The sequence below is a fragment of the Perna viridis genome, chromosome 9, assembly GCF_037379345.1.
Source record: "Perna viridis isolate PV_CMFRI_1.1 ecotype Kerala chromosome 9, ASM3737934v1, whole genome shotgun sequence".
Classification (NCBI taxonomy): domain Eukaryota; kingdom Metazoa; phylum Mollusca; class Bivalvia; order Mytilida; family Mytilidae; genus Perna; species Perna viridis.
Genome location: NC_142453.1, coordinates 31763155 through 31781700, shown reverse-complemented (window position 1 = coordinate 31781700; position 18546 = coordinate 31763155). Strand labels below are relative to the sequence as shown.

General features: G+C 31.1%; 2 protein-coding genes across 5 annotated transcripts in view; one reads left to right on the top strand and one right to left on the bottom strand.

Annotated features, from left to right (window-relative positions):
* Nucleotides 1-13634, bottom strand: part of LOC148607826 (SANT and BTB domain regulator of class switch recombination-like) — a 30340-nt gene extending 16706 nt beyond the window's left edge. For 2 of the 4 annotated variants that reach the window (XM_088543492.1, XM_088543495.1), the window contains exons 1-13: nucleotides 13556-13634; nucleotides 9948-10108; nucleotides 9226-9382; nucleotides 8876-8945; nucleotides 7492-7532; nucleotides 5734-5925; nucleotides 5426-5484; nucleotides 4910-5004; nucleotides 4513-4578; nucleotides 3978-4064; nucleotides 3517-3582; nucleotides 2510-2825; nucleotides 1816-1958 (exon numbers count right to left, since the gene is read on the bottom strand). In XM_088543492.1, coding sequence (XP_088399618.1) covers nucleotides 1816-1958; nucleotides 2510-2825; nucleotides 3517-3582; nucleotides 3978-4064; nucleotides 4513-4578; nucleotides 4910-5004; nucleotides 5426-5484; nucleotides 5734-5925; nucleotides 7492-7532; nucleotides 8876-8945; nucleotides 9226-9382; nucleotides 9948-10100 — 1445 coding nt within the window. In that variant the 5' untranslated portion in view covers nucleotides 10101-10108; nucleotides 13556-13634. Of the gene's footprint in view, nucleotides 1-1815; nucleotides 1959-2509; nucleotides 2826-3516; nucleotides 3583-3977; nucleotides 4065-4512; nucleotides 4579-4909; nucleotides 5005-5425; nucleotides 5485-5733; nucleotides 5926-7491; nucleotides 7533-8875; nucleotides 8946-9225; nucleotides 9383-9947; nucleotides 10109-12104; nucleotides 12181-13508 lie in introns of all 4 variants that reach the window. The other 2 variants (XM_088543493.1, XM_088543494.1) reach the window with 2 other exon arrangements.
* Nucleotides 13635-13838: 204 nt separating this feature from the next.
* LOC148607825 (CD2 antigen cytoplasmic tail-binding protein 2 homolog) lies at nucleotides 13839-17844 on the top strand. Its single transcript, XM_088545761.1, has 4 exons — nucleotides 13839-14026; nucleotides 15840-15961; nucleotides 16313-16880; nucleotides 17375-17844. Exons 1-4 carry the CDS (start codon nucleotides 13852-13854, stop codon nucleotides 17590-17592), a joined length of 1083 nt encoding a protein of 360 aa, XP_088401887.1. The 5' UTR covers nucleotides 13839-13851; the 3' UTR covers nucleotides 17593-17844.
* Nucleotides 17845-18546: the final 702 nt, after the last annotated feature.

Here is an 18546-nt window from a genome sequence, read left to right as displayed (position 1 = left end):
AGAAACTAACAGTCGTTCCTTAGTAAACAAACCTTCACTGCTTCAGGTTAATTTTGATAAACACATTTAAGCACACAGATCCTATTTTGAACTTATTACTAAAAATTATCATAATTTTGGATCCAAATGAACACATTTTGTCTCAAGTCATGTTTACATAATCTAAGTTTCTGTTCAAACCTTGGTCATAGTCATAGTTTTTTTTACCGTTTCCACAATCCAAGTTTGGTCCAAGTTTGATCCATGTGCTTTTGTGTATATCTTTCTTGGAGAAGCCTAAAAATTTCTGATTGGTCAATTCCCTTCAAAGTCCATCCAAGTTGTAGAAAAAATAGGATGGGTTTCTATTCCATCGAAGTCTATCCATCCAAGTTTTATCAAAGTTTTTGAAGTGGGTTTCCACGATCAAAAAATCTGTCCAAGGCCATCAAAGAAAATTTTGACCAAGTTTTTGATGGAAAACTTTGTTTGTGTAACAGGGCTTTACATATTTAACATAACCTGTCCTGCACATTACTCAGTGTGTTCATCAAAATTGTGTTTATCGCTTCACAAACGGAGGAAAAAAAATTACGACCATTTCTTAATTAGGCCTGAGCTTCTTCATGGATAGAAACTAAAAATGTGCAACAATGAAAGGATGTCATTCTCTATTCATTATTCATACTTGATCTACCAGAACACATACAACATAATCTACCATTATGAGACTACTTCTAGTAATGTGGTAATTAATTATTATTGATCTGTATCTGAATCTGTTAGAAATTCAACCTATCTCCATCTACTCTAAAAGTACAAGTCATTACTTAGATACACATTATACTGTTGGTCATTATAAATTAGGCATTCTCTGGGTTAAGTGGTTTGACTAACCTTCTGTTGTACCTAGAGTTAGAAGATATATGCTTAAAATTATTTAAAAAATTTAGGTATCACTAATATCTAAATTGGTTAATGTTACAAATTACGACTAGATATCTAAACAAAAAATTTTTAATGTCTTAGAAGTCAGACTTTAAGTCTTATATGTTGACATATTGAAAGGAACATACTGGGATTTTAAAAAAAAATTAACTTTGTCACATCTGTGATAACATTTTGCAAAAAAAACATGATTAAGAATGAGCTTGCTACTTGAAAACAGCAATTAACTTACACAAAAATATTTAAATGTTATGCAAATAGAATAATACTTTTCCAGCTAAAAAAACCCATGTAGTTGAATATATATCTGCACGAGACACAATTATTAGTGACAGAGGTAATTAAAGGCAGATAACTCTAATAAACTGAATTTTAGTAAAATCTACCTTACTGCTTGTAATACTTCTTAATTTCGCTTCAAACAGACATGTAAATCTGAGCTTATCTTTAAGCAAATAATTTTTTAAATGCTCGAGAGTTCTGCATACAATTGTAATGCTCTTCAATTTTTAAATAATGACTACTAGTAAATTCTAAGAAATATATTAAGACAGGAAAAAAATGAAACATTTTTTATACATACTGTCAAAAACAATCAACCTGACCTGAAGGAAAACAAGCAAAAAGGTAACCCAAATAAATAACGGTATCTAAAATAACAGAAATGTTTGGGTATGTAAACTACAGTGTAAGGCAAGTCTCAAAGTGAATTTTTTGGGCTACTGAAATACAATTTCAAAGAAATGTGTTTTGATATAGTTTTTCAAAATAAAACATAAAAAAAGTGAATTGTATCTACAGATGTTTAGTTGAACTTTCAAAGAGTACCGACAAAAAAACACTTTGAGACGGTCCCCAATTAAGACAAACTATAAGACACTGTAGTACCTGGCATCTGACAGTCTTTGGTATGGCACACAGATAACATCTCGATGAGCAAGTAGGTCATCATAAACCTGATTTTGAGGAGGTTTTTCTCCATCAGGTGGGAGATCCGATACTGTAACAATATGATCTCGTACTCGACATCCCTGAAAATTTCAGCAGTTAAAATGTGCAGTTTAAATAAAGTTTAAATAAGTTCTCACGTGTTTATCCCTTTCAAATTAAAACATTATCATAGTGCAATTTTTAAGAAAATTCATGATACATGTATGAAATTCCAAGACCATATGACATTCATGCAGAAACCCAATGCCCAAAGAATAAATCTCATGCTGTAATCAAGAAATAATCAATAAAAAAATGGGTTTGTTTTGTAATCAATTCCCATTGTGAAATTCATGATGAAAATGAATTGATACACTTCAATATTTTAAAAAGAATAAGAGATGAAAATAAATCTAACATAAAATAAGCATGGAAATTCTATTTTATATGAATTTAATATTTTAAAGAAAAGTATACAATGTTTTAATTATATCACAGCCCATTTTTTTAATTAAAATTAAAGTAGTGTTAAAAAAACTCCAGATTGTGAATTTTCCTTCACTGCTCCACAAATGCTTAAAATACTATGATTCAAGTGCAGTCAAATTATTGAATTAACAATTCAGTAGGAACAAAAAGCATCTAAAGTTACCTTATTCTGTTGTGTAGGATCAAACCTTAAAACTCTTTGATGACAACAAGGATATGTGCCAATACAGGAATGTAGCGCCTCCTCATTATCATAACGGGCAGGCTCTGGGTGGTATTTACAATGACCCAGGTCACTACATGGGAACACCTCTTTACACCTGTTACATGTCAGGTAGTTGATTGTACTCCATACTCTCCAATATACCTCTCGCCATGTCTTAAGTTGACCTTTCAACTCTAGAAGATAGTCGTTAACATCAAAAGTTGAGTCTCTTATATGACAGAATGTTAACTTTCCTCTTCTGTCAACTGTCAACCTAAAACAAATAAATACAGAATAGTTGTGGATGGTAGGAATGGAGTAAAGCAAAGATATATAAAATTTGTTTTCTTTGAGTAATTAAAACAGTCACTACTACCAAAATAATTTCAGGAGGAAAATATGAATATGTACTATTTTGTCTATTTGTTTCGTTGTAAAGTGTAAAGTGAAAGATTTTAGAGTTGTAAAATAACATGTTTAAAAAAAAAGGATAAACTTTTTGAAAAAGTTGATTCTTTTTCCATGGAAAGATGATACTGTTATATACAGAAATGTTGTACTGTGGAAGTACTATTGTTTGTGGGGAACCAATTTCCATGGTTTTTTTTGGGTATGCCAAACCACAAAATTTGGTTCCCAACAAAAAGGAGAATCCCATTGATTTTATAATGAAAACCTCACATCCATGAATTCAAGATTCCACTGTGTTTCTTCCCTAATCCATGAAAACTGGTATCCACAAACAATATTTCAACAGTAGAAATTAATAAATTGGTAGTTTTTAGTTATCAAGATATTAAATCAAAACAATTATTTTACCATAAAATTCCTGGTGAAATTTACCATGATTCAGCATATACAAAGTGTATCAGAGAAGAACCTTTTCAGGGGAACTTCATAGGAAAGCATGTAAAGCCCATAATGCACAAATTTCACATGAACTATTTATTCTTGTAACAACAAACCTGCTTGGGGTACACTTAAGCTTCTTTTCTAAACTTCCACCCATTATTTTCTTGCATACAGAGCATCTGAAAGATGAATAAGTGAAAAAATGTTTGTATGAAAAATTCCTAAATCATTAACCATACACTAAAGTTACCACAAACGCAGAAGAATACAATGTAATTATTGTAATAAAGTCATTATAAATCTATACTAGTGATTACATTACAGAGAAATGAGAAAACATAAGTTGACACACTGAGCAAATATCTGTTAAGTAAAAAATCTTTTTGTAGGATATAAAACAATGTTTCAGCACAGGCAGCTCTGGTATCATTAATTTAATGATAAAATTACTACCACTTGTATCATTCTTAAACAAATAGTATTTTACTGATCTACTAGTACCAGGTAAGCCCTAAATTTAGAATTCAAAAAAAAAAAAAAATCACAGTAAATACACCTAAATACAATTCTCTACCTCATTAATGTAGAAGCACACTCAGGAGAATCAGGATTGTTATTGTTAGGATCAAATAACTTCTCTAACTTCTTGGCAAATAATTTACTGAAATATAAACAATAGTATCAAATCTGAGTTAAAGGACTTTAACTTTCTATCTCAGGTAGTATCTCAGTCCGTACCCTTTGTCACTAGGTTTATAGCTCAAGAAAAGCTTGATTCTGACAAATTATCAAGGAAAAAATTTAAATCAGTAGGTACAAGTGTTTCATATGCATTGTAGGATTATTGAAAGATTTACCCCTCATTCAAATTTTCCATAAGACCACAAATTCTCTTTGAATTGGTAAATCACGAACTCAATCTCATAGAAGAATTCTAATTGGTATTATCATTTACCTTCTGTGTGATTTTAAGTCGACTCTAAATTTAGTGTGAGGCCCAATCAGAAATGCCCAATGAATATAAATACTAACAAAAATTTTGTCCAGGGGGAATTCATTTGGAATTTCATGAAGTATTAAATTTGATCTTTATTGACCAGTAAACACACCTTTTGAATTTGTCTTTTCTGTCCTTTATATCATCAGCTTCATTGTGAGTGAATAAATCAGCTATTCTATTAAAAGTAAGATCTCTTCAATTAGACTCTCCTATTTCTGTAAACTTGTTTACAAGGAATACTTATTGATATAGCTTAATATTATGTTACATGTACAAGAGGTTTCAAGCTACACATACATCTGTTTGTTCAGACCAAAGGAGTTAGATATAAAAGTGATATAGTAGCTGTAATTAGGACTTCTGTTTGTTCCAAGGTTTAGAAATGGTATGTATTATTGTCCTATGAAATTATATCACTTATGTCTATTGACCTTTCTCTTAATTCTAAAACATTAACCTTGACCTTGACCTTAGCTACTAAATATAAACATAAAGCAAATACTAACCTGCCAACTAGCTTCTCATTTATACAGTTCATGTTGCATGGAGTAGAAACAATGGCTGACATATTGCCATGGCAATACTCTATACATTCTTGTACCTGAAAAAACAAGTCTAAATTGTTTTTCCTGATTTTTGCAATTTTTTGTTTTACTGTTAAAGTATTCTCATTTTCAACCTTAACTGGCCACTTAAATCAGCTTGAAATAACTTCAAATGCACAAAATTGCTAATTTGCTCTAGAACTGTGATAAGAAAAATCTCAAACAAATTAAAAAAGTAAATCCTGAAAATTGCTCTACTCATTTTTTTCATATTTTTTAAAGTTTGTAACTCCAAACATTAATTAATAATAATATAATGTAACTTTCACTTAATTCACACTGAAATATTAAAACTGTTACAAAATTCAATGAACTCATACATGAACAAAATTTCATGTACCAAAGGGAAATAACTGTACTGCTTGCAAAGGCAATGCACAAAATAATACATACTGCTGAATATTTTTGGTAACTTACCAAAGAATCCATTTTGAGAAAATCTGAGGAAATAAGTATGGATATAACATTGTTAGCCTCTGAAATAAAGAAATAGTATTACTATAGAAGATACCAAATGTCCTTAACAATTATATGTAAATTTCTAATTACCTGCCCCTTAGAAATGTTTTCATATTAATACTGTTATAGTTTTTAAAAAGAAAAGAATTGTTCCATTTATTGTCAAAATCATAATCATATTTTTCATATGTAGGCAATGATACATGTTTTGAGGAGTAGATTCCTAGAAAACAAAATATGTGAACCTGTAAATTTAAGTTCAATACCTAATCTAGGTTTGTCAGGAACATCCTTCGAACCTCGTTTGACATACTTCATCAGCCAATCAAATATCTGTACATCACAATGAACTGAAATATCAACCTCCTCCCACCTCTGTGCATCAGTAGACAGGTATTCAGCAAAATATTTCATCTCCTGAACTAATAGGTCCCTTGGGCAATGGAAGTCTTGTTTTACTGAAAGAGATAATTTTAGTTCTAGATAATTATAACATCAAATATAACATTGATCTGGGACCAACCCTGTTTTCCATCTACATAAATGACCTACCAGATGTAGTTAAAAATTTTGCAAAACTTTTTGCAGACAACACCAAATTGTATGCAGTAGTCAACAATGCTGAAGAAGGTCAAAACTTACAAGGAAATATTGATAGTTATGTGAAATGGTCCAATGACTGGCTATTAAAATTTAACTCAGTAAAATGTAAACACGTACACTTCGGCCCTACAACCAATATAGAGTACACAAAGGAAGGTGAGGTAATATCCAAGTCCAAGGAAGAAAAATACCTGGGAATCATTGGTGACAAAAAACTTAAATTTCAACATATTAAGGAATCAACTAAGGAAGCAAACCAGCGAATAGGGATGATTAAAAGGAATGGGGATGTTTAAAAGGAATAGGGATGATTAAAAGGAATAGGGATGATTAAAAGGAATACGGATGATTAAAAGAGGCTTCACATATATGGACAAGGAAATGTTTCTCAACCTTTACAAAAGTATTGTACGTCCATATCTAGAATATGGGAGTAAGGTATGGTCAGTCATTTATAAAAAAGAAGCTATCAAAATTGAAAACGTCCAAAGAAGGGCAACAAAATTAGTTAAAAATATACAATACTTGAGTTATACAAAATGTAGTGAGAGATTTAAGTATCTAGGTTTGCCATCACTTCAATACCGTAGGTTAAGATCAGATATTGTGGAAATATATAGAATAATAAATAACATTGGCAAACTCAATATCAAAAGTTTAATTCCAATTACACCAACAACAACCAGAGGGCGTAACTTCAAAATATACGATATAAGAAGTATTCTAGGACCAATAAAAGGAAATACCGTTTCTCACAATGAATAGTAGATACATGGAACAATCTGCCAAATACTGTAGTGGAAAGTAAGTCGGTAAACGCCTTTAAGAACAACCTCAACAAACATTGGAATAACCTCGTAATAAAATTAAAAGATAACTTGAGAAGGGTCGTAGGGCTTCAAGCCCAGATGTCTGACCTCGGGACAAGGTAAACAAGGTAAACAATTTCGCAATAATATTTCAGTGCAAAATCTGCTTAATTAGTTGCAAATGAGACAATGCTGACTGTAACAAAAAGAAATTCAAAGACGTACATAACAATGTAACTATGGATAAAATTAGCTATTAACAATTATTCAAACTTAATTTCTTGGATCTCTGGTCATTTTTCATATAAACCTATTATGTAGTCAATAAAAACAAAGCTCTCAAACCAGCACTTGATGTCACTTCATTCATTTGAATCCCATGATATGTCATTCCTAAATTTGTATACAAAGTTTCTGTCAAAATATAAAGAAACTGTTATAAGTTGCAGTAACAAAGAAGTTTTAGGAGGACAAACAGACACCATGATTACTACTACCATCTACAAAGTGAGGGATATAAAATGACAGTGTAAAAAATCCCACTTAACAGTAAAATTGTGTGTTGATGATATTCTCCCACACATTGCAACTTATAAGACAATGTAAACTTACAGCTTTTGGCTTCATCACAGACATGAATAGTCATTACTGGCCTGTTAAAAGAAAAAGAAACAAATTTTGATTAATTATTTCTTAAATAAAATTTGATATAAACAAACTATAATGTTTGCTGTATATCTCAATAATGGAAGGTATCATTGCATAGCAAATGATTTTTGCAAACAATAACAGTATATCAGACTAGCTCATTATCATGGAGCAATATTATCCATTATTAACCAACTACACAAAATACAATAAAATATGTCTAAAACTGACCAATTGATATGAATTCAAACCGGCATCTATACGGGGCCAATATGGATAAAACCAGGGGCAATACTGCATCATAACTTTCGGTTATTTGATACTGCCATTTTGAATTAGATATTATCACTTCATTATCCTGCTGGATTATTTATGCATATGTACCTAAACATGTATATAATTAACCAAACAAATAAAAAAACTAAGAATAAGGTAAGAAAACTTGATTTTGATTTGGCATATCATTCAAATACAATTACAAGCTCTAAGGAGCTTCAGACCAAATATAAAAAAAAATTACCTTATGTAACATAAACCAGACAAACTAGAATCAAAGGATGTGCACATAGAAACCAAAAAAAAGGGAATCCAACATAACTACGATATGCAAACCAATAATTTATTACACCTGGCAACCCTATTGTAATGCCTAAAACAAAAGAGTAGATTATAATTTCAATTGCACATTTCTTATCTAAAATGTGCTTTCAGAATTGTGTTATTTCAGGAACTCTGATCACCAGGACTAAAAGCTGCAAAAACAGAAAAAAAATCTTCCATTTTATACGAAAAGGATATTTAAGACTGATTAATACAAATAAACCTACATGTTCTTGGTAAAACACGAAATCAACTGTTCTACAAATCATCTAGTCGAGTTGATCAATAAAATTGCCAATAAATATGTAATTTGATATTGGCCCTGTTATAGGTTTCAATCAATCATATTGGCCTTGACAGCCGTATTTGCCCTCCGCGATGCCTCAGAACCAAATGACCGCCTCGACCAATATGACAAACCTCAAATCTTTAACACAGCCAATATGAAATATATTAAAATATAGTAAAAAAACATGTAAAAATCTATTAGTGTTCACAAACTTTTATATATATTACTTTTCCTAAAACATTTTACTGGATTGGTTTTTGGTAAAAAAAAATATGTGCCCACCACCTAATTTCTTGCAGATGTGTACAATCAATTAGATTATTAAATTTGCACATCTTTACATCATATGATATAACTACATGTATGTTCAGTTTTATAAATGAATAACATGGAAGCTAAAAGCAAAGATAGTAGCGTGTCTTTCATGGAAAGTGAGGTATACAAAATAATATTACCAACCCTTGATCATCACTGTTCCTCCCACTCTGTTTACCTTTAGACCCCATGGTGTTTTGTTCATCTTTGGCCCCTGTAAATATATGCCACTAAGTTTAGATTTACATTCATGGCAGTTTACAGTTTAAAGGGAAACATATGAAAAGAAGGAAATTCTTTACAATCCATTAGTATAAATATCCATTTAATAACAAATTTCTACCTTTGCTTCATTGTTTTGCTTTTGCTAATTAAAAATAAAGATAAAATAACTTTTCTAAGTACAAATCAAGGCAACTTAACAAAAAAAACCAAAAAAAAACACATGTTCTCAGTATATAATTTTTTACAGCATACACAAACATTCTATTCACCTTTCTGAGATACAGTCCCAGAACTTGTTTTACTGCTGTTTTCTGACTCAGACAGACTGACTTGTGAAGTGGCCCCAGGTATTCCATAACTTTTCTCAAACTGATTCATAGCATACACATCTCCTGACAACAGTAACTCTTCATAACGTCGGGCAACCTGGTATTATAACATTGACTTAAATTTTAGAGCAAATATTGTCAAATGGTTTGTAACTTCATATAAATGTAAGTTTCTTTTACTGTTATTTCCTACTTTGTTCATCTTGATATTTATGTCCCACATACATGTATTACTACTTGAGAAGATAATGTGGAAGTTTATTTTTTTTGTACATGACATAATTTTGACAAATTCATCAGAAATAATATTATCCCAATTGCCTATATATTCTATTCTCCCATATTTAGTAGTACAATAAATTTTGTGTTAAGTATGTGGGAAAAGGTTTTGTGTTTTGAAACAATATAACAATAACAAATATATTCAAATAAAGGATGTTTAATTACATGGAGTCGACTGTAATTATCCATACAAATTTAAGTTTGCTTTTGATCCACTACATTCTTGTTCATGTGATGCATATCACATTGTTATCAGAAGATCTATGTTAATTGTAGATTTCTGTTACATTAAAGTATTGTCAGTTATGACTCATACATGAATATACAATGGTTCATCTTCAAGTCCATATTATTTCCACTCAGTTACAAATGATTTTTACCTGGCCTGGTGTAGTACCAGGAATCAATCTAGCAATGGCTTCCCAATTCTTAGTCTGTAGCTCATTAAAATCCTGAGTTGAAATTAGTGTCTTCAAAATAAGATCTAAAGCTACACCAACTTGAGAACTTGGTTCAAGGACATTCATTTTCATTCTTTATCCTGAAAAAAATATGATAGCTTTCATTTTTGTACAAGATATTCAAATTTTGAAAATAGTTTTCTTGTAAACACATTGTTACACTACATGTACACATGCACATCACAATCTCAAAGATTTTGGTACTTGACATACAAACATACAAATGTACTTTGAACACAATAAAGATACTGGTATTTTAATGACAGAAACATTTCTAAGTATATTTAAGCTATAAGTTGTCTTTTTGAAAGTAAAGGGTAAAAATCAAATAAAAACTTGCACATGTACATGTACATGTAATGAGCACCCAGAATAAGCATTACCTGCAAGAGTGTACTTGTTGGAATTCTTAACAAATTTACATATCACAGTTTGATTTTTATATGATGCTTATTTTTTAATCTTTTCCATTTTTGATACATGAATATACATTGCACATTGTGATAAAGAAAGTAAGAACCTAACAAAATTGGCTTCCAACCCTAGAAATGTTTTTGGTTTAATTTCTCCATAAATATAAAAAATATTGTCTCAGTTGCAAGCATTATGCTATTATGGGACAAGTTTGCAGAGTTGGTTCACAGCATTCCTGTAACTTAAGACTTTGTATATGCACTATGTTTTTTTTACTTGCTCAATTTGGACTTTTAAAAGTGCATACTGGTCAAGGAGTAGTTTTAACCTGCACATAATTCTCGCCAACTGATTTTTGTCCCCTCCTGTGAAACAAGTTCATGCCCAAAATTTAAGATGAAACGTCTAAAAGAATGCTGATATTTTTCTTTCACAAAATGAGCTATCATACAACAATTTTTATTGAGGAATAAAATTAAGGTAAGCTGATTGGCGAGAATTGCTTCTGTCTTGAAAATGGCAAGATCTACTCTCTGAACATATTATATAATTATATACTGCTGTACGCTCTTTCCGATGTATTATTAATATCCCTTTTTGTACGGAACCGATTGCACGTGCTTGGGTCAGAAGTCAGAGGTTGCCAATACTGAACCAGGCCTGTTTCATGAAAACAACAAGAATGATCAGATTGTCGGTATTCCAGATAATTTTCAAGTTTTAAGCTCAACATAGAGTATGTCCAACTTTTCCAAAACCTCTGTATGCCATATTATTTAATCCCTTTTAGAAATAAAGAAAATATGCATGAAACCAATAAATCGATATTGATTTATCCTCTGCCATTCACAAAGCTTTCCAAACAACAATCATATGACCAAAATATGTTAAGTGTCATACGAATTAACTATGGAAAGCCGGATTAACAAAATATGAACATTTTCTGAGGATTTGACAAATTACATATTTTCCCTCATCTTAAAAACATTCTGCTTAGAAAAATTCAATGGAAATTAATAGTTAAGCAGTATTTAACACTAGAAAATTTTCACAATTAACAAATTTAAGCTAATTTGAGATATTTTTTTATTTACAGATATATAAAAAAATGAAGAAAAAAAAGTATCACCCTGATGCCTAGAAATCTGCCTTTAATGCAGTACACAATGGATATTATTTTTTTAACATTTTTTTTGCTGCTGTTGATTTTATTAAAGTTGTTCAAATGTATAAATGATTTAATTTTCTAAGTAAGAATTATATTAAATGAAAAATAAGTTGCACAAAAATGGTATATGAAATACTTATATAAGAATATTTAAATATTTATCAATTAAAAATTAGCAAGTTTCAATAATCTAATGATTGAGATGACCTAGTATTCCTGACTTGCAGACCAACATTTTGTCAACATTTATCTCCCTTTGGAGCAGGTGTCTATTCGGAACATGTAAAGTTTTCCATCTGATATCAATGATATTTAGAAAATCTCGAAAGTCAAAAGGGAATTTCTCATTCTACTGACCCTGCCATAAATTTTCTTTACCCGGGATACAAATGAAAATCATCCTTATTTAACCTACCAACAAAATGAAACACCGTGTAAATTTTAGAAACACCGTTGTGTTTGTCTGCTGGGGATTCTATTTTCATTCGAGTTACCTCTTTTTTCTGTACTTGAATCCAAACATCGATTAGAGAGACTTCGAAATTATACCTGCTCTTACAGGAGGTAACTCTGCAAAAACAGGATAAAATATGGCTGCATCCCGAGCTCCGCAAGTAGGGAATATCAATTTTAAGTAATCTAAAATATTCTAAATGATTTCAATTCTTAATAAATTTCAATCAAATGATTATTTGAATATGAATTGAAATTAGAAAAACATAATTTTGAAATAATTTGCCTTAAATAATAAAGTGTTTAAGTTCTCACATATAAATATTTCTCTTTAAATAGACTAAAAAATATATTCTATAAAGTTATTTTTGTCCAGTACTATATATATTTTTTTAATAAATCCAATACTAGCATATTTCTATTTATTTAGTTGAAATGTATTGTATCCCATATGGCTCCCCATACTAGTTTAATCTCTGAACCGGAAATGCATGGATTTGGGGTACGACAACAATAATGACGGATGATTTACATTCAATTTTCAGTCACTGGTGTAATAATTAAAGACATGCACATAACATAATTTACAGAAGTGGAAAGTAAAATGTCTGAATTTTATTTTTATGAATAATACTAGTGTCATCTAGTCAAATCGGTAACTCGATCAGAAGAATATCATTTTGACCAACAGAATGGGGGTACCCCAGTATAATTATATGTGTATTATATTATATGTTTGTTTGTTTGTTAGGGTTTAACGTCCGAGCAGCAATATTTCAGCTATATTCAGACAATGAATATGAAATGATAAAAAAAAGGATGGATGACAAGGATAATAGGGTCGACAAATTTTGATTGCCACTGGAAAAAGGGGGGATGGGTAAGGTCGGGCAATTTAGCCTCCTGTGGCAGAGCGCAAAGGTTCCTACTCCTATCGAATACCACAGCAGGGTTCTTTAACGTGCGAGGAACATGGCATCTTTCCCAACACGGTGCACCACTATGGTTTGCGGTCAGGTTTTCCGCATTAGAGCCTGACAACCCCAGCATGTAACATGCCAGGGGTACCCCATTCCACCACTTGGGGCACACATCCCAGTTGCTCTGTGGGAAGAGCGCCTAGCCCCTGGCTAGGTTTCTGAGCACTATTTAGTCGCCTTTTATGACAAGCTTAGCGCTGCTGCAGGCCTATTCTTTTGACACCCGGACCTGCACGGGGTGTATTATATTATAATAAACATCAAAATAATAATTCACAAAAACTACAAAGTCTTATGTTATAGGACTAGGTTCACAGAGGCCTGAAATTATATCAATAAATTATGTACATAGATCTAAAATATGAGTTTTACAACATGTATCCAAATTAGACCCTATCCAATGATTAGCCATGCATGATGTACAGTAATTGGGAAGAGGTGTAAAATTCAGAATCTATAGTTTACTAGTTGTGATAAACGATTTAGCTTCTATTGTGTTTAAAAATTAGTACAAATTCTGATCTGCAACACTGTAAATTTTAAATGGTCTCAAGTAACCAAGTGCATCCTTCCATTTTTAAACAATTCGAATTTTGTATTTACCCCATTTCCAGAAACGAAACTACAGCATTTGATGAAATTAAGTCTTTTCTTCTAATTTTTAACATATCGTATAATTAATCACTTAAAACATCCTTATTTTCTTTAAAATATAATGGGAGAAGATACAACAAACATAATAAAAAAATGAAATGATAGAATCGTTCCGTTTTTTAATCTGTAAATTATATCTGTCGTAAAAACTAAAATGTCGAAACGTAAGCGTGCCGAAATAGAGAAAAGATTTGAAGAAGACTTGAGAGATTTGGATGACTTAGACGACGAAACAGCTCGAAGATTTAAAGAAAAACATTCTTTGGATAGTGACGAAGAAGATGATAACACAGGGAAATATGAAATATTGAATGAAGATGATATTGAAGGTATTAAAAATTGAAATCTGAACGGACATGAAGAAATTCCGCATTCGACTGGAGCGCTTTCTGATTGTGTCCTGCATCGGTAACAAAACACTTAGTGGCATGGTGGCATTGGTTTTAATTTTCCTTTAAATTAATCATTTTGTATTTTAGTACTGAATTATTTGATACAAGTGTACGCATTAACATGTACTAAACTACAGGAAAGTTAATGGTGCGGTAGTAGGTCGATCCGTCCCCAAGTCGTTCCATTCCTTTGTGGATCCGTCCCTTCCAATAATTATATTGTATTAATTTATGTCCATGTAATTTAATGTCGTATACCTAAACTTGTTACAGCCAATTTTATTTAAGACTATGGTCATCACACTTTCAAGGTAGTATCTAAATTGTAGAAACTATAAGGTTTTGTATATTTATTCAGAGATAAAGACATGGTTTGCAGACTGCTTCATTTACACATGTATACGTTCACAGAAATTTTGATTAATCAAGGGAACCAAGGTTATAGCAGTAATCAAAAGAATGTAATCCAGGGACAAAGACCAGACATGGAAAACAGACATACACAATAAAGGACATAAAGCAACTAAAATCATACCTACAAAGTAGCAAAAGCAAATGAGCCACTCTGGCTCCACTAAAAACTTGGAGCATAGACCAGGTGCACAGGTAGGGGAAGCGTCCTCTGCTTTTCTAGAAACACCTGCTGATTTGCTCATAAAAAGTCAAGTCCAGGGTAGACGAAAGAGGAAAGGAATACTATGACATGTTGAACAAATCAGTTTTCATGGTGCAGATGGATACACCGTAACAATTAATGAGTTCATGATGACGACCATAGAACTTCTGATAAAAAATTACTTAAATTGATTAGTCACTTTTCATTTCGTAATGTAAAAATCAGATGTAATTTATGTAAACTGTAATTGGTCTTATACTGGTAATATGATTTTATTTATTAACTATGATGTATTTGTTTTGAAATTGTAAAATTTAAGAAAATACATATAGTAAATGATAAAATAATTTTTTTCAATATTCATGTTTAATATTTTAATTGTATGAATTCCTAATGCATAATGCATCAAATTTATGATTTGGCACATTTAGAATTTGTGATTAATTCTATCATTGTATGTGAACTGGTCTTTGAACTTTCCTTGAAAGGGAAATCAAAGGAACCAGGATTTGAACGGTAATCAAAAAGATCATAATCCAAGAATAACAACTAGACAAGGTAGATAGACACACACACAATAAAGAACACAAAATAACATGTGCAAAGGAACAAAAGTATATAAGCAACCTAGAGTCCATTAAAAAACTCTGAGCATGGATCAGGTTGATGGGGAGGGTAAGAATCAGGTTCATACATGCATGATATTTTGTTTTTTTATTTTTTTTAGTATTGTACTTGTGCATGTATGTACAAATGTACATTATTTTTGTATTTATAAATTGACCTGCCTTACAGTTACACTTCTCTAATCTTTCTCTTTCTAATCAAATAACAGTATCATTTACAATATAAATGACTTATTTGCATTGAGATTTGAGTCAGGAATCTGGTGTTCCTTAGTCAGTCCATCTGAACTTCCCTTTCATTTATCATTGTTTTAAAATTTTCCATTCAAACTTGAAAGTTATTAGACTTAAACACAGAAAAAAGGGGCATGGGCTTTTATGTGTTTGAAAAAGTAGATGCTTACAAAAAATAAAAAATTACCAGTGAACAACCACATTTAATATATTTTTTTCTTGGTAGAAACAAAGGATGGTATTAATCATGTGTATAATGTGTGTGTTTTTGTAGGTCAGGAGGATGGAACTGTGGATTTTGATGGTGAAATACAAATTACACCATTTAACATGAAGGAAGAACTAGAAGAAGGCCACTTTGACAAACAAGGAATGTATATCTACGACAAGAAACAGGTAATGCTAGTAGATTATGATTTAGTTGATTAAATTCATAAGCAGAGAAATACCTGATATAATGCATGTTTATATTATCACTTACCTTCACTGGAATCTAGACTCAGAGAATACATTTAAAATTTAAATATAATTCACTCTCGAATGTCATAATTACATGTATAACAACAATAATGAAAAAAATCACTACATATGGTTTTTACCTATGGAGACAGGAGTGGTGGTTGTTTAATTTAGTTCACATTCAACACATTTATTTATTAATTTTACCAGTAAGGCATTTGCATGCATTCACTAAACATGTCCATATCTTTTCAACATTATAAAATATGTAAATTGTTTAATTTATAGGAAATTCGAGATAGTTGGATTGACAATATTGATTGGGTGAAGGTTAAAGAACGACCTGGAGATAAGAAAGAAACAGGGGAAAATGATTCTTCAGATGAAGAGGAGACAACTCTAAATGAAACAGAAATATACAGAGAACTGATACAAATTCTTAAACCAGGAGAAACAGTTACAAAAGCATTACGTAGGTTAGGAGGGAAAGGGAGCACATTGTCTGCAAGTCAAAGACTTAAAATGAAAAAACAGAAACTCCAACAGAAGGATATGCCATCTGAAGGTGACAAAAAGAATATGGAAAAGCTTACAGAGCTTGCTGATAAACTGATCTCAAATGGAAATATGGACACTTATGAATTGACATATGAAAAGTTGAACTTTCTTGTGAATAAGGCAGCTGATACAGAAGAAGAGTCTCGTACTGTCATTCCTGAAGGGATGGATGATGATGATGCTTTAGATATGTTTGCAGATAACTTTGATTCTAAAGATAAGGGAGATAAATCTGTGAAGTTTTCAGAAGACACCAAGTCGGAGACAAATGAAAAATCTGAAAATAAACCTGATAAAGGTGTGTATTTTAATTATCTACCGGTATATAGAATATTATAAAAAAAAAAAAAGAAAGAAAGAAATTTCAGGTGCATAACCATAAACATTTTGGATAAAATTATGATGAAGTGTTATTTTAATTCGATTCTTCTTTCATCAACTGAGCATTTCAATGTAAGAAGACGGGCTATAAATAGACCATTTTTTAGATAAAAAAAATGGATGTGGTTGAACTAAATTTTCTTAATAGTAGAAGTGTGAAATGTAATACTAATTAAGTTTGCATCATATTTTATTTGAAATTAAAAAAATAAAATAACAAAGTTCATGTGTAATGTGTAAAAGGGTTTAAATCATTATTCCTGGTGATGGAGCAACAGTAAAAATGTGCTTAAATAATTTGGTTGAAAGAACTAATGATTTATGAAGAAAATGAATTTGAATTTCTTTATACAGTAGTATAACAATATACTTAAAAATGTATAAGCGTTATTGAAACATTTTAATTTTCAGGTGGAGGTGGTGAAGGTGAAGATTCATCAGATGAGATTAAATGGGAATATAAATGGGAGAATAAGGATGAGGAGGAAATCCATGGTCCTTACACAAGTCAACAGATGTTAGATTGGGTAGAAGAAGATTATTTCCCAGATGGGGTATTTGTCAGGAAAGTTGGCACTGAAGGACAGTTCTATAGCTCTAAACGAATTGATTTTGACTTGTATACATAATCATGTTATATCATTATACCTTTCATTATTCAAATCAAATCTAATGGCATCATTTACAGATATTTGATGTCTGCTCATCATGTAGAAACAGCAGATCATGTGACATTTTAATGAAGTTTGTCAATGTTTCATATTCAGTGCAATTAGGATTATATTATATTTGAAGATATCTCTGAAATGAATTTGTTATGAAACAGACAGATCAGGAGTTGTTATGTAAGACCAATAAATGGACATTTGTGTTTCCTATAACCCTACCCGCCCTTTTTTGCAGCCAAAAATTGTGAATCCTAAAGTTATTTTTTTTGTCATTTTTCGATAAACACTGTTAAAGTCAGAATGATTCTCCATAGAATCAATGTAAAAAAAATAGTACATGTGAAAAATAAACAAAATCCCTACCTACCAACCCTATTTTTTAAGGTATAATATAAAACACATTTTTTTTTCTTTATGCAAATAACCAACTAACATCTCTAAAAGTTGTAATGAAAGGAGTTCCTTAACCTTTTGACAGATAAATTATCGTATCCTGCTGTCTTCTCATCATCCACATAATGACTGTTAGTATAATGTTTGACGTCATGATAGGAAGTTCTTTGTTGTTCATTTTTTTTTAGTTGCAAAAATGGCTGTTGTCCTCATTAAACACCATTCATAGACAATTTTCAGATAATGCCTTGAGTATATTTATATGGATCTCAACAAAATTGTAACACAAGGTGTCATTTAAAAAAAGAAAGTATGGGCTAGCACTGATTTGTATTTGACTAATACTTAGCCAAAACTGTGACTTCCATTTGTAATTACCAGTGCTATCATACCACAACTGGTTTCATGACATGTTGAAATTGGTTTTTTTTTTTTTGTGACAGCACAAACTTTGTGGCAATTGTCTGACGTACATTAGCAGTTTGGTTTCCAGACAATAAATTGAATATAATTACAAGGATC